The 15964-nt window shown below is 42.6% G+C and overlaps 4 protein-coding genes across 4 annotated transcripts; 1 reads left to right on the forward strand and 3 right to left on the reverse strand.

Annotated features, from left to right (window-relative positions):
* Positions 1 to 226: 226 nt before the first annotated feature.
* On the reverse strand, positions 227 to 6699 carry LOC111076986 (protein spaetzle 3). The gene is made up of 5 exons (XM_022371069.2): positions 4908 to 6699; positions 2592 to 2725; positions 1984 to 2108; positions 769 to 1287; positions 227 to 707 (listed from the first exon to the last, which is right to left on the reverse strand). The coding sequence occupies exons 1-5, from the start codon at positions 5860 to 5862 to the stop codon at positions 551 to 553; spliced, it is 1890 nt and encodes a 629-aa protein (XP_022226761.2). The 5' UTR covers positions 5863 to 6699; the 3' UTR covers positions 227 to 550.
* Positions 6700 to 10213: 3514 nt separating this feature from the next.
* LOC111076987 (BTB/POZ domain-containing protein 9) lies at positions 10214 to 15893 on the reverse strand. Its single transcript, XM_022371070.2, has 6 exons — positions 15355 to 15893; positions 15065 to 15227; positions 14845 to 15007; positions 11372 to 11505; positions 10645 to 11315; positions 10214 to 10590 (listed from the first exon to the last, which is right to left on the reverse strand). Exons 1-6 carry the CDS (start codon positions 15480 to 15482, stop codon positions 10305 to 10307), a joined length of 1545 nt encoding a protein of 514 aa, XP_022226762.1. The 5' UTR covers positions 15483 to 15893; the 3' UTR covers positions 10214 to 10304.
* Positions 11588 to 12084, reverse strand: LOC111076991 (probable small nuclear ribonucleoprotein E). The gene has a single exon (XM_022371075.2). It carries the CDS (start codon positions 11988 to 11990, stop codon positions 11706 to 11708), a length of 285 nt encoding a protein of 94 aa, XP_022226767.1. The 5' UTR covers positions 11991 to 12084; the 3' UTR covers positions 11588 to 11705.
* LOC111076992 (mitochondrial import inner membrane translocase subunit Tim13) lies at positions 14192 to 14685 on the forward strand. Its single transcript, XM_022371076.2, has 2 exons — positions 14192 to 14440; positions 14500 to 14685. Exons 1-2 carry the CDS (start codon positions 14285 to 14287, stop codon positions 14596 to 14598), a joined length of 255 nt encoding a protein of 84 aa, XP_022226768.1. The 5' UTR covers positions 14192 to 14284; the 3' UTR covers positions 14599 to 14685.
* Positions 15894 to 15964: the final 71 nt, after the last annotated feature.

Consider the following 15964-nt stretch of genomic DNA (forward strand, 5'->3'; position numbering starts at 1 on the left):
CATTTTCCTAAGCACAATAGATAGGGACGTGCCTAGCCCTGCTTTAGAGTACCTATGGTAATGAACTGAAACTGCTTTACTCCGACGAGTAGGAACGATCACTATCTTGATAAATTATTCAGAATCAATACCTACATGAATACCCTATAAATAGAGTATTATCTTCTTCCCTTCCAAAATTTTCGTTTTCTGAAGAAAATTCCCGAAATTCTTATTATTATTTTTATAGACTTTATTCACTTGATTCATTTTACGATTAAAATTAAGATTGCAGTACAAAAACAAATGGAGGTTGAGTTATATCGGATGTGTGTTTACGAGTAGATGGAGAAGGGGAGGTACATACATACATATATGGCTCGTATAAAACCTTAACTACATAGAATCGATGCTTAACTAGAGAGCTACCAAGTAGTGGATGTACATACATATAAGATCTACTTAGCAACAACTAAAATACATTCAGTGGCATTCTACCTACGATTATACACGCTCTCATTCTATAATGTGCTCAGACATAGGACTCGGTGGGGGGAGGGGGCGGAAGAATCTAGGGATTACATCTACAGACACAGCATGAAGGAAAAAGGAACCAATCCATGAAGATGCCCTTGCAATCGTTGTCGGGATCATAGGCGAGCAGTCGATGCCATTTGTACTTTTGTTCGCATCCGCATTCTCCCTCGCAGCGTGGTGTATGAGTATTGCTTTTCAGATTATAAGACTCAGTTAGTTGGATTCAATCTCTGGTACTTATGCTTCACTCACCTGCACACCTCCTGATGGATGGCCTGCTCAAAGTGCTGTGTATTGACAATTGCCCTGATCTTTCCCGCTGAGTTCGAAGCCCAATAGGGTGTCACGATTTCGATCTTCGATTCGCAGGCATCGAGTCTTCCTGTACCCGAATTCGCCTGTCCTCCAGTACCCCCAGGTGTCCTGTTGGCATTGCTTCCAGCAGCATTTCCAGCACCACTGGAACTACCACTGCTGCCTCCCCCTGCTCCTCTGTTGCGACTTCCACTGGCTGCCGCTTGACGCTTCTTTCGTAGTTGTCCAAAATAGCTGTCTCCCGCCTCCACGGCCTCCCCTGCATTGGCTGCGTGGGCTCCGGGTGGTATAAATATATCCGGCTCGTCTATGAATCGTCTTTTCCGTACTTTTGCCTGCTGGTTGCGATCTGCGTTACTGCCGCCTCCTTCAGGTCCTTCCATATTCATCTCAAAGTCTCCATACATTCGACGCATCAGTGCCTTGTTGTCATCTATGAAACGTTCGATCTTGTCGCTGAAAATGGTTTGTATTAGAGAAGGAATCTGATTAGATAAATTAATATCTTATGTTCTTGAAGAGATTGGATGGAATGCATAGATTATAAAAGTAAACCAGGATCGTAAGCAGTTCATTATTGTCTTTGGAATTGGCTTAAAATAGATGGATTGAACTAGAAATTGAACGAAAGCCCAAGCGATATCCTCAAAAACAGATATAAAATTCGTGCTTGCGCAGGGATTATTAAGGGCTGATTAAGAGGCTTTTTGGCATCATGATAAGGAATAATCTTCCTTTTAGAATAACTGTAGGAATTTGGTAAGGAATGATGGATTATCTTGGAGAATGATGAAATTCTTGGATTGAAAGTGTGCCATTTAATAGATTCGTTAGATCTAGATATAGACTTATGTATATAACAAGAGCTTATGAAATCCGCATTATTTTGTCGTGCCCATGCTAATGGGAGCCGTTAAGTCATGTAGTCAGCTACTAGCTAAGAAATTTAAATCAGGTCAGTTCTTGAAGAATAGACTAAACCAAAGAAAACCACACAAAAGCAAACATCCTTGAGGCCAATCAGGGGAATTTCTGTGGTTAAGAAAAAAATTGTATATCGAGGGAAACACCATGACGAACATTCTTATCCGTTTTGAAATTGGAATAATAACTATAACTAAATAGAACAATGGAATGGTGTTGTATACTCACATGGGATAGCTGTTTCCGGCTGTGGGACAAAACAGCTGATGATAGCGCTTAATGCATGGCACTCCCTTGATCACATCACCCCTCACATCCAGACCCAAAGCCACCGACAGGGCCGTCCACCAAATCTAAATATTTAAAGAGAAGTATAGGCTTAAGTATTTTAGCATTGGGGAAGCGAATCGGGTACTTGGGATTAAAGATTGGAGGAGACCATAACAAAAATTATGCCTGGGGTGTGAAAATGACTCAAGTAAGTCATAAACATAAAAAAAAATCGTTTTATATGTTCGGCTTGACCTGGGATATCTGAAAACCGAGATCGGGGCCGAATGGAGGAGGTAGTTTCTCTCTCTACATTCGCTCTTCATTCGTCGTCGTCATCAACATCATCACACCTCTCTTAATGAAATGAACGCGCACGACCTTCGGGCACGCAAAAAAAACAAAAGATAAATAAAGTTAAAACAGAAAATCGTCAAAGTTATTTCCGCAAATGAGTAAACTCGATCGATATCGAATCGAATCAGAACCTGAGATGGAATTAAAGTGAGCGCGTGCCTGCCTGCCCCAAAAAACTACCAAGAGACCCAAGAGTCAAGTGTACTTACCGGAATCTGTAGGAACGAGCCATTGTTGAGCTTCGGATAGGAGAACAGCGGCACCACCGGCACCGTGCCGTTCTTCAAGTAGATCGGCCCCTGGATGGGTGTCACAGTGGGCATCTGATTGTTATTCGCTTTTTCTGTGAATGGAATGTAAATGGCAATTGTTTTTTGAAATGGGAATTGGAGTTGCTTCGGATGATTCATGGCAAGGAAAGGGACCGTGTCGTTGTCGTTTTCGTTGTCACTGCATTAATCAGTGATCGCTTTTGGTTAAACCCCAAAAAGTTGTTGGAGTTGCAAGTGCATTGCAGTGTCTGCAGTCTGCATATAAATGGGACTACGGACTGCAGTTGCAGTTGACACATGCATTACAATACGAGTATAAATTTCATGTCTGTCTGGCATTTGTAATGCCCCCAGATCCCAAAGCCAGATCCGGATCTGAGGCATATAAAAAACTTTCCCTTTTACTGCTCTTGCATGTCTTCACAGGATGAAAAACGAGTTGAAGAGGGAGTGGTGGTGGGAGTGTTGCTTGCCGAAAAAAAAAGACTGCACTTGGCCAAAGCATAATCTATTTTATCGGTTTGGCCCAGATTCGGGGGAATCTTGTGATGAAATAGAACCTCCATATCTCAGAGCTGCATCTTTCGTCGCTTGTGTCTCACAAAAGGTGAAACCCAAATCTGTTGCGAGTACTCGAAAGACAAAACCCCACGATAAAGCAAGCCAAACCAAAACTTGTATATTGTATCTTGTATCTTGCGTGTGCACACGTCTTCTCATATGGAGAGCTGGTTAAAAAAAATAAAAAAATAAGCGTCTGAAAAGCGACTTCTTCTTGCATAATAGCCCCGTAACCGAGTTGAGTACTTGAGGTCTCTGGCAGGCAGGTTGCTCGCTGGCTAATGCCTCAACAAGGCAGAGGCACAAGCAAAGGTGGAGATGGTTTTTGGATGCAACAAAGAGGCGCCACAAAAGTGAAACATCTCTAAAAGTAAGGCGCTGACAGTTTTTGTTTGTGAGGACAACAAGGGCATACTTCAAAGATAGAAAGAGAGACAGTTAGATAGATGGATGGATAGATGAATGGATGGCTGTATAGATACTCAGATAGATACACCCAAGCCCAAATCTCAGGACTGACTCTGGAAGTTTGAGGCATAAATCGTGATGCGTGTTAGTCAGAAACGCGCCTATAAAAGTCGAACACTAGCCATTACTGTCTTGAAAGTGACCTTGCCGATCGGTTTGTAGACCTTTGACCTTGTCGCTTGTTTACCCCTTGTTTGTTGCTGCTGCTGGCATAGTTGTTGCCTGAGTTGTTTTGCTTCTCTCGCAGATGTGCAGAAGTTGCTCCCAATTGGAAAGATACACATAATCATACAATAATACATAAAAGTAGCAGGCAAACAACAACTTCCAGTACGAGTATTTATATGAAATTAACATGACTTTCCGTCAGTCCGTCTCTAAATCGTGTGCAGACGTGGGACTCGACTTGACTCAACTCCTCTCCGCTTATCGGATCTCCCCACGGATCTACTCGTACATGCTCCATTAAAATTATACAATAAATGCGAGTAACATTTGTTTTTATTTGTTAATTTTTCAAATTATAATCGCTGAATCTTGTGAATCCAATCAGGAAATGCTCGATATGGAATGTCTGTACTCAAGAGAACGATATGAGCAACACTTTGGGCATTCCTTTCTATCGAATGAGGAAGTAGATCTTGAGATTTAAAGAACATAATTGTTTGTGGTATAATTATGTAGGAGCTTATGTGAAATGTGAAAACCCTTGTTAGAGAATAATTTCTCAATACCTTTAAGCATACATTAATGAACATAGATCTATTTTATTTTCTGTGAGATCACAGATCACATGTCCTTTCCCTGCTTAGAACTTCCAAGACTACAAAAATTCTTAAGTTACAAAACAAAATACTTCTTCAGGATTAAACCATAAATTCTATATTCAAAGGTTTACCTCAAATTAAGAACTTTTAAAAACATTTTGAGCTCGAAAACTAAAAAAAACTTTACATAGAAAATCCTCTGGATCTATGGAAAGTTTCAATGAATTTTGGTATTCCGTCAGATAATTAACTATAATTCATTATAGAAAAAACCTTTAAAGGTTACTCTTTTTATTGAGTTAAGCCACGCCACAACGTCTAGAGCTAAACGAAGACTTGAGCTGTTGATTATATAAAGAATTTTCTTCAAAAGATCTCCTTGATTCGAGACAACTAATCTGAGGAGTTCTATAAATAAAACCTCCGTTAAATATGTCTTAAATATTGTCTCACTCACCCTTCTCCTGTCCCTCGTAGTACTGCCCGTCCTCGTGTTCATCCTCTTCCCCTTCATCGCCCTCCTCCACATCATAGTCGAGGACTGCATGCACCTGGGTGCGGGAGCCCTGCCCCGCCTGAACCCTCGTAAAGCCGGGAGCTCTTTCCGGATAATTTTCGGGTGGTGCCACGCCGTAGGTGGATGCGGGCTGTGCCTCAGGCTTCGACTGTCTGGGGCGTGGCTGCTGCGGCAGTGGAGCTGGCGGGGGAGGCTGCTGTTGCTGCTGAGGTGTTAGTGGTGCCTGAGGATGTGTCTGGGGTTGCTGTTGCGGCTGCTGCCTGCTCCCGTAGCTGGTAATACTGAAGCTGCCGCTGTTCTTGCTAAATGTGGCACTGGCACTGCCTTGGGCATTGAAAAACTGCTTCTGCTGGTCGGGAAAGCGGCTGTACGAGCCCTCGCCGGGACCCCTGCCAGTGGAGTGGTGGGTCTGCGTCAGCTGGATGGTGCCCTGGCCAGCGCTGCTCGACCTGGAACTGGAGGAGCTCTGATAGGAGACACTGTTCTCTTTGTTGGCCTCCTGCTGATGTTGCTGTGGTGTTTGCTGCTGCTGCTGTGTCTGCTGAATGTGGTATACAGAGTTACGTGCCCCATTGGCCGCAGCCAATCCCGTGGGTGGTAGATAGGCGTTGTTCTGCTTGCGTCTACTCTGGTATTGATAGCCTCCGCCTCCCCCCTGTGGCTGTGGCCCCTGCTGTGGTGGGGAATAGGGATTGTTCTTAAAGAATTCGGGATCTGTCGGGCCCTGCTGCTGCTGCTGGGGATGCTGAGGATGCAGCTGCTGATGGTCGGCCGGCGAGTATAGCAGATTGTTGGTATTGCTGGCCAGCTGATGGATGGGGTGCAGGGGGGCCAGGGTGACGCCCCAGGGCTGTCCAAGAGCACCGAAAGGCAGTGAGAAGTTGGTCAGAGCCATCGATTGGCTTTATTTATGGACAGATTTGATTTCCGCGATACGAAAGACCTAGGCAACGAACTGGAGCTGCCTCACGCCTGCCGCTGGCGGAGTATGCGGCATCATCTATATTCTACGCGTAGAACAAAACAGCGATGATCGGATGCGATTTATGAAACCGAAACTCAATCTCGAAGTGCGCGCGCGCGCTCTCGAAATTGATTTATGCAAAAATAACAAATCAGTCAGCGCTCTACTCGGTCCACACTAACCGCTGCTGCGGCTGCTGCCTCTGCTCCACACAGATACACACGCACACAAAGTAGCGAGTTATGTGGTATATAGATATAGATGTGCAAAGTTGTTGTTTTAATAACTTAAGCGACGCTTCAGCCGCAGAGTTTAGCTTTGGCTTTGGGTTCGACTTTGGCTCGGACTACGTGGTCGGACGACCGATCGGCGGACTCTACACTCGTACTCTTAATCGCACTCGTACGCCGCGGATCTTGTGCTAAAAAACCATTCACGACAAGCTGACAATCGAGACTGAGCCGTTCTCGCCTTGCGCCTTTAAAAAACTAAATGGGAGGAAAAATGTTCACCACCAGCACTAGCCCAGACTCAAATCGAAATCTCAAAAATAAAATCTCTGCCTCCGCCGATACTTAAAACAGTTGCTCCTCTGTTATGGCGCTCGAGACTCTTGAAAGAGTGAGAGGCTTTGCGATTGCGAGTGCCAGTACCAGTCCCAGAGCCGTGCACACACTCTGCTCAGCAAAACTCTCGTGTTGTTGTTGCTGCTGTGTTTGTTGTTGTTGTTTCTGCTGAATGGCAAATCGAAAAATAAAACAAAACCGGAAAATAATGGAAACACACATGAACGAATGAATGCCCTTTGAGGTTATAATATACATGCTTACAATGATATAGAATCGAGTTAATTTGCTAGATGTACTCCCACGCGTATACTTTCCGCGAAGAATAATTAGGAAAACTAATCAATTTACTCATTTACTAGTTTTAGAAACACTTTTTCTACGAATTTGAATAATTTTCTGAATTTTGCTATTATTTTTAGAGTCAAGAGGAGGCTGTTGCATTTTTAAATGCTTTGTAGTAGGGTTTTTCCATCAACTAAATACTTAGAGTCGGTTTGAACCTGTGGCTGCTAAATATCAACTTGAAATTCACGCTACCCATGGCCTTGCTAAGGGAATTCGTTAGGTGATGGTTTGAGGAGCACTCCATGAGGAATCCCACTAATTAGAATACTTGTAAGATCTGAATTTGTGACCTAGGTCAATGCCTGGATTCCTCGATGTTTGCTCCTCGAAAAACGCATATTAATCACAGTAACCAAATCGATGTCTGCGCTGTTTTATTTTTTGTCGAGGGCAATGAAAAGCAAAAGTATTTTTAAAGTGGGTGCTTTCAAAACTGGTTGTGTGTGCAGAGCATCGACAGTAGAGCGCCCGTCGTTACACACGGGCTTCCATGAGCTTAAGAGAGTCTACCTACCTCTCTCTCTCTCTAGGGTTCTCTCTGCTCCAAGTCACCAAACCTCTCTTAGCCAACTGAATATCTGGTTAGTTGTTACAGGTTTGGGGATATGGAGGATGGTGGATGGAGGGGAATTCTCAAGTATGTCGCTTGTAACGCCGAGTGCATAAGGCGATCAGTCAGGCGAAAATTGATGGGCGATGATGCGGCTATGAATGAATAACATATCTGATGGATGGATTGGGAGGGGAAGCTGATTGAACGAGCGCGTAGACTTGTCTATGACTACGTCATAGCGGTGGCAAGAGTCAGCTCTTGGGTCCCATTGGGGTCCACTTTGCATATTAGCACCTCTTAACTGGAGCTCCCCACCTCGACTGTCTAATGGCGGAAACGGATGCAACAACCGCTGACAGGTGGGCTCGGATCTTATCTTGCTTATGGAATGTGTCAGGGAAATACGCCCTTAAGTGGTATTAGTCTCCTGTTGGCTTATGAATCATTTAAGCAACTATTCGTTATGGGAATTATTTGGAAAGAGAGGATAAAGATACTCGTATGGGAGTGCTATTTCAGGGCTTATACATATATTGGTTTAGAAATTTAGAGGCAAAGTGCTTATTTTTTATCAACTATTCTTTGACTCTCTTGTTCAATGCCAATACTTTTTCCTTTTCGTTTAGTATATGATTCACTGTCTGTAATCATTCTGAATGGAAAATCTTTCCACCGATTTGCTTTCCCAGAGAAATTCTACTATGTATTAGTTTGATATGCCATTTAAGGGTAGGATGAATCACTCTGTTCCAAACAAAAGGAAATCCTACAGTACTTATGAATAAATTGCACCCCAGTGATGATTTTACGAGCTGCTCTCATTTCAGGGCCAGTTGCGGTGGCGATTGTGGAACTTTTCCTTTTTCGCATTCTTACATGCAAATAAGTTACACTTAAAGTGTAACACTTGGGGGTTTGGCCAGCTGCCGCCGCCACTGCCACTGCCACCGCTTGAGTGTTGGCCAAGAGACATTTAGACATAACCATGGCCATGGCTAATAGCAGGCAGGCCTTTGTTCAATGGGGGCTGTTGCTGACCAAGCCCAAAACAAATATGTCACACATTTTCACAAAAGCCAGGGATGGGAATTAAGTGCGAATTGGAAAATGTTTCTACAAAAATAGGATATCAATCCTAAAGAGATTCCTATGGAAACAAAGAGTGTCTCTTATAATAATTTATTTCTAAAGGCTAAAGATCTTCAGGGTAAAATCTCTTTGGGTTCCATCTGTAACGTAGTAAATATTCTAAACACATTGTAAAAGATCCGCTAAGTTCCTCCCGATTCCATATAGATTTTTGTACGGTAATGTTCAAATAAACGGGGGGAGTGCATTAATCCGTTTCCTTATAGAACAATTAACATTTCCGAGTTTTCCCCGATGAGACATCATAGAGGAAGGCAATGATTCAGTCCCGACTCGTACTTCCTGCCCGTCCCTAGTCGGTTTCACTCGCATGTTGCATATGCAATATGAACCGATTTCATAAGACCAGAACAAGTTTACACTCTGCTCATAGTTCAAGCCAGCAACCACCAACAACTTTAAGCATTAGTTTTATATATTGGTTTTTTTTCCTTTCCCTTTTCGTGCGACACAGACATTGAAACTTGTTGGTTGGATGTTGGAGTTGTTGCCATGGCTCCGTACCGAAAAAACCACTCGACAATCAAATAATTTGACAAGAAATCGAATTGAAATGACATTCCTTCTAGCGCCTGGCCAGGAATTGGATTGGATTGGATTGAGCCAGGGACTGGACTGGATCGCCTCGGGCCTTTTGTCGTCGTCTGTCAAAAGTAAAACAATTTGTAGACCTTATCGAAAGGTGGCTCTCAAGCTTTGGCCTTAAGTCGTTAACAAATTTTAACTGCCAGTCTTTTATGCAGCCACAATAAAATAAAACGCCACAAACATTCAAGTGTTTGTTGCTGCCTGCCTGCCCGCTGTCATTGTGGAGGGGTTCTCTCGAATACTACCACGAATAAGAAAAATTATAGTATATATCACACCCCAAATCTCTGGCTCGAGACGAATGACAAAAATGTGGTGGCCCCCGGTGCTCGAAGTCTCTAAGACCCAATCCGCGAATCTGGCCTGGCCCAAAGCCAATTGATCGATTCGATCAGCATATAAAAATGCTTAAATCAGAACCAATTTAGAGCGTGGACCAATTTATCAGAAGCATTTTGAAAAGTAGTTGAGAACCAGTCGAGAGCAACTTCATCACCATGTGCCACAGAAAAGTCTATCGCTAGATTTCATTATAATATTATTGTTATAGCTTAAAACTGAACTAAACTGAAATACAGAAATAGCCAGCAGAAATCGCCTTTTACGCATTCGTTTTTCTTTGTCAATTGTCTGGCAGTTGGCGGTTGCTGGTACTGTTTAAGAGGTGTGGAATGGACCCAACCCCGGGACCAGGTTCAAGTGCACATGGCATTCAGCATGCGATACATACACACAAGCATAGTAGATCTGTAACAATATAGAGCACTCAATGCGAGAGTTGAATGTTTCGCCAACAATGGGAACAATAGTTTATAGAACTATAGAACTCTTTCGATCCGATCCGCCCTCTGGCTTTACATACAAGTAGAAAACGAGTTAATTAATTTGGTTCTTGCCGCCAAAAAAAAAACCAAAACTGTTTTCTTTATATAACAATTCATTAATTACCTTTCGATTTCTGGTTTTTACCTTGGGCAAAGTCATAGTCATGAACCCGACAACACCTCACCTCATACCTAATGCCATTAGCTGAAGCTGAAGCCGTGTGACGGATCTGGGATTACAATGTTCGTTCGAGTGTGTTCGAGGAAATAGTTTTATTGCCAGCAAGCATAGCTGATGCAACTACAAGTTTTGTCTCTGCTTTTGATTCGTTTGTGCGCTCCCTACTAGTATCTATCGAACTTTGCCTTTGAGGGCACACCTGGGGCCTGGCCATTGCTCGACAAGTTCTGGCTCTGGCTGTGACTGGGTCCGCAGCTGACACCACTTCCTGGCGAGGCCACGGTGTACACCTCATAGTCGGTGATCGTGAAGTTGTAGTCCCCAAAGAGCGTGAGGTGAGCGGCATTGGGCCCGTCGTAGGAATGCGGAAGATTTGAGTACGAGTCCATGTTGACATTGCAATTGCTAGAGATGAGCAGATCGGCACCAGCTCCAAAAATGGGACCACAACTGAAAGGACTCGAAGGTAAGAATGCATTTTAGATAATGTTCTGATCCACTCACTCTGGATGATAGCAGATGGCATAGGGTTTCTTAACAATATCAAATTTGGACGGCTGATCTGCATTCGACGGATTCAGCACAAAGAGAAAGGCCCTCTCCGAGTGCACATATCCACCTTTACGACTTGTTTTGGCCCACGCTACGTCAGTGAAGCCTCCGCTAATCTCTCCATGTGCCCCCAGTCCAATGACCATGCAGTGGCTGACCCCGTCGCAGTACCGATGAAAGGCACTCGAGTCATAGCCGTGGCTGGAGGCACGATAGACCAGACGCCAGGATTGTTTGGGCACCCCATACCAACCATTGAGGATGCTCTGCAGTGGCAGTTTGTCGTTGCGAAGTATTTGCGAACCGGGGAACATGTTGACGGCTACGGTGAGGCGAGGCTGCAGCCGCTTATCGTTTTCCATCATTTTGTTGGCATGCAGGGCGGCATAGCGATAGCGTTCGAGGGACAGTTCCATTGGCACGGCCCCAGTGGGCTCCACTTCCTCGGCAAAGACTTGGCTGTCTATCAGCAGCAGTCGCACATGGCCCATGACGCCACTCAAGTGCTGGCAGACACGTCCACGTTCCTCCTCTGTCCAATGGGCAGTCGGTTGGGTAACGCCAGCCTGATACTTGGCCCAGGCCAAAACGCATCGCCAAACTTCCTCCTCCTCTAAGCAAAACTACAAGGAAATGTTAATTAATTGATGATGTAAATACTTATATTCTGATGCCATACATAGTCGGAGGCGATGATCTTGATGATGGCTTCCTTGGTGAGCGTTAGGAAAGCATTTGTCTTGACGCACTCTCCGGCATTCTCCCCTATGAAAATAATGCACCGCTCCATGAAGGATGCCGCGCACTTGGCCCCTGCAAGAAACCAACAAAATATTACTTTTAAATCAGGTGAAAACCCTTTACCTGGAGGCAGCTCCCATTGAAAAGTCTCGAGTTTACAGAAAGTTCTCCATTTATTAATTATTCATTCGTTTTGAGGTTTTGACTTTACAGGTATAATTAACTTATAGTTTTGACGTGAATCTATAGTGGCCGGGTTCCATCCAGCGCCACTAATCCTTGGACGGGCTCACGTTCTGGATCAGCGTGATGTTGTCCCCCTTCAGCATGATACGGCCCAGACTCTTGCGTTGGCGCGTCTTCACGTACACTTCCTCGGCGTCGTCCAACACCAGATTCATGTACTCGTCGAAGCCCACAATGTGGCCTTCGATGCGGAGCGAAATGTTTTCGTACAGCCAGACCTGCACGCGCGAGCGGTTCTGCAAGTAGCGGAAGATCAGGTTGATGGGCTGCACCATCACCTTCTGCACCTTCGGATTGCTTTTGAAGGACATTTTGGCTACTTTAAATCGCTTTTAATTAATATTGAAAAATAATTTCGCTCTTTGCCGGCGTCTAGTAGAGGTGTCAAACCATCGAGGGCACTATCGATAGTATCGATATTTTGCTGCTAGCCTCTACTATCGATGGTTTTGAGACTATCATGATAGTATCGAGCTACAGTCGTTACGCTTTTAATATGTTTGGATTGTCTGCTATAAGATACGAAGACACATTTGTAAACAAATCATCGACAGGTGGCATCTAATTTTTACAATGGACAAGTTCCTAAAAGGTTTCAATGGTTTTTTAATAATTATTAGAGCTATCACGATAGTATCGATTGTTTTTTCAAAACATTCAACGTTAATATTTCTCGATTTTGATATTCCGTTTAATATTACTAGCTAGCTGGGACTCTCAGCCCTAAACAAATAGTTTTATCCATTTCCTCAATGAATTTTGTTTAGGATTGGTTAGTTTTTATAGGTCCTTTTTATTGGATTATTTACATATTAGGGTTTAAACAAAAACAACATAAAACAAATGTGTCGGCGTTTTGTGGCGTTGCCAGACTCGAGCAATTCGTAGTTGCTGCGGGCTGCCAAAACAAGATATTTTGTGATATGAAATTCGTCAATTTTGATATTCAATTTAATATTACTAGATAGATGGCCCTCTCAGCCCTAAAAAAAAAGAATTTTATCCAATTCCTCAATGGATTTTGTTTAGGATTGGCTAGTTTTCAGAACTATTTTTCATTAAATTGTATACATATTAAGGTTCAAACAAAAACGGCCAAAGCATAAAACGTAAATGTTGACTAAATGTGACGTCAGTGTTGCTGGTCAACCAAGTTTCTTTTATGCGTATGTACTTTTGTATACCTTTTTTCATTTAATTGATGTTAAATTTGTTGTTCCAAGCTCCATTGAAACATTATTTATGATTTAATACTAGATTGACATGTTTTTTACCTATTAATGCATATGTTTTGTTATATATATATACAATATGTACATTTATCCCGGTTCTGATACCTATTATTGGTACCCGTGAGCTAAAAAATTTCGTTTATGTCTTTACAAAAGAGACTGGCTAGTTTCGGCATTAATTGGAGCCTGAAATTACAAACAGTATCTCAAGTCCATAATATCTATTTTCCCAAGGTATCGTGCCGTAGCAATGCTGCTACTTCGTTTCCCCATGTTGCTGAAATTTTTCCCATACAAATCAAATGTATCATACGGGAACGCGTATGGAATGACGCAACAATGAATCTTCATTCCATACGCGTTCCCGTTAAGAACATGTTTCTCACACCACGAAAAGAGAGCAAATTTTAAAAACCCACCACGAATTGAGAGCGAATTTTGATAAACCACCACGATTTGGGAGCGAATAATATCGATATTTTTGTGCGCTAAATGAGATTGGCGGTCATTTTCAAATGTACATGTATGGAATAATAAATATTTCACTTGATTTGTTTTGTCGAGTGGGACTGGAACCTCAGAAACCGAGAAAAAAATAGCTTATCAAAAAAAAAAATACTATCACGATAGTATCGATTGTTTTTTCAAAACATTCAAAACTATCGACGGCTCAACTATCAATCGTTTGACAGCTCTATCCCTCTTTGCCGGCGTCTAGTAGTGGTGTCAAACCATCGAGAGCACTATCGATAGTATCGATATTTTACAGCTAGCCTCTACTATCGATGGTTTTGCGATACTTTTGATAGTTGATATTCCTCGATTTTGACATTCCGTTTAATATTACTAGATAGCTAGGACTTTCAACACTACCCAACAAATTTTTTTTCGATTCATGAGATCATGATCATCGGAAAATGATTTGAGAGCAAAACAATATCGGTATTTTTTTGGAGTTTGGCGCTCATTTTGAAAAGTACTTTAATATACCTTAAAAATAGATTGGAACTTAATCAAATATACTTTATATACCGATATACCGTAAATCAACTTTAAACTCGATTTCGATGTCAAAATATCCCGAAAAGTATATAATATATCACCAAGATGGTGCTAGGGATGATATCAGTGTGACCGCGGATTTATTGACAAAATATACAGCACATAATTCTGCCATACCGATAGCAAAACTTTGCATCGAATGCTTCAATAAGACTATATCGATATTTCAGTGCGATACATTGTTAGCAGAGCTGACTAACAGCGATGAAAATGTTTTTAACAGAGACATCGATAATCCACTGTAAGATTTTACACTTTCGAAGAGCATTTCACGTTTTCAATATAATCCTAAATTAAAACACTCATAACTCATGGCCATGGCTAACGTAAATAAGGGCGAGATCATGGATCAGGTGAAGCAACAGATAGCCGTAGCCAACGCCCAGGAGCTGCTCACGCAAATGACGCAAAAGTGCTTTCGAAAGTGTGTATCGAAGCCAGGTTCCTCGCTGGATTCGTCAGAACAGGTAATATAGGAATAAGTGCAAGGTTTAATTGTGATTATGACCCAACTTTCTTTAAACAGAAATGCATATCAATGTGTATGGACCGTTTTATGGACTCGTGGAACCTCATCTCGCGTGCGTACGGACAGAGATTACAGCGCGAGCAACAGAAATACTAGGCACTCACTGTACCCTGCATTGTAACAGATCGGGAAATTACATCTACCTTATTGATTAGTTGTAACAATAAACAAAAAACATGCATACATATGTTACGTGATTCCGATAGCTCAACGTGCACCAACAACGTTAGCATTTGCGTTTAAAGGTCACTTTTTGTGCTGTTATTAGTCACATTTCAGCTCGTCAGCTCGTGGCTGTTTCCGCGCAATTTTTGAAATTGTATTAAATATTTGCTTGCCTACCTGCTTTCTCATGGATATCCATTACTGCGGTCAGAAAGGTGCAGGCATTGTCCACAGAGAGTGTAGAGATAACATGATCCTCGCAAGCGGTGCGCAGTTCTATGACGCCCATGTCTTGGGCCATCATCATCATTTGAAAGACCTGCGAATCTTGGAGAACCAACTGAAACAGGGAAATATATATCTATATTTGAAATTATAGTAATGTGCCTCCTATTACCTTTGCTGTGTAGACATACAGGATGAATTGCCGGAAGAGATCAGGATTAACATGTGGCAGACGTATAGTTGTGGGCGTGGGGGCTCCAGGTGCAGCTGGTGACACGGTGCATCCGGGAATGCGGCAGACCTCGCCACGCTTGGCCGTCTTGAAGCTCATGCAACTGCAATCAATGAATGAAAATCGCAAAGTCAATTAATTGGCTGATGAATACCTCCTCCTTCATGTTGCATGCCAGCACGCACCTTGTAAGGTGTCGGTGCCTCAAACGGCAATAATGAACCACTCACCGCGCCATCAGCATCAGCCTGTGGGCATAGATGATGCGCTCATCTCGACCGCAGATGAAAACCAGATCGGCGCTATCCTGGTCCTCGGAAAGTCGCTGCAAGTCATCGATTAGCTGTGGCAGACTCATAATTGTCTTTGAAAATATTTTCTCAGCGAATTCCAACAATTGTTAATCACGTGTTCACATTTCCCCCTATGGATCTCGATATTTTGTTATTGCCAGTTTTTTGTTTATGTTTTAACTAGCGTTGCTATTTCAGGCTCTCTTTAAGATTCTTTTTATTGTTTGCCAACAAGAGAGCCACAAAACCGGTTACAGCCTGAAAATTCTTTACAAACAAAGCCAAAATTGCTCTACGAAAAAAAGAGCCGAGAAAACGATAAGTCTTTCATATTGTTTGGTTTATTTTATACCAATTTATGCGAGGGCTTGGAGAGCACTATAAGTATTTTTATTTGGATATAATGTGTACTATTTTGTCACTTTATTTCAATTAAATAGAGAATACTCACTTAGTTGTCCGCTTCGCGTTGTTTTCGCGCTGGCGTTGAAAAAGAGATGAAATCCAGCGAAAGAGAAACCTGACTATCCCTTCTTCACCTGAGCAG

This window comes from Drosophila obscura, unplaced genomic scaffold (genome assembly GCF_018151105.1).
Source record: "Drosophila obscura isolate BZ-5 IFL unplaced genomic scaffold, ASM1815110v1 contig_36, whole genome shotgun sequence".
NCBI classification, from domain to species: Eukaryota; Metazoa; Arthropoda; class Insecta; order Diptera; family Drosophilidae; genus Drosophila; species Drosophila obscura.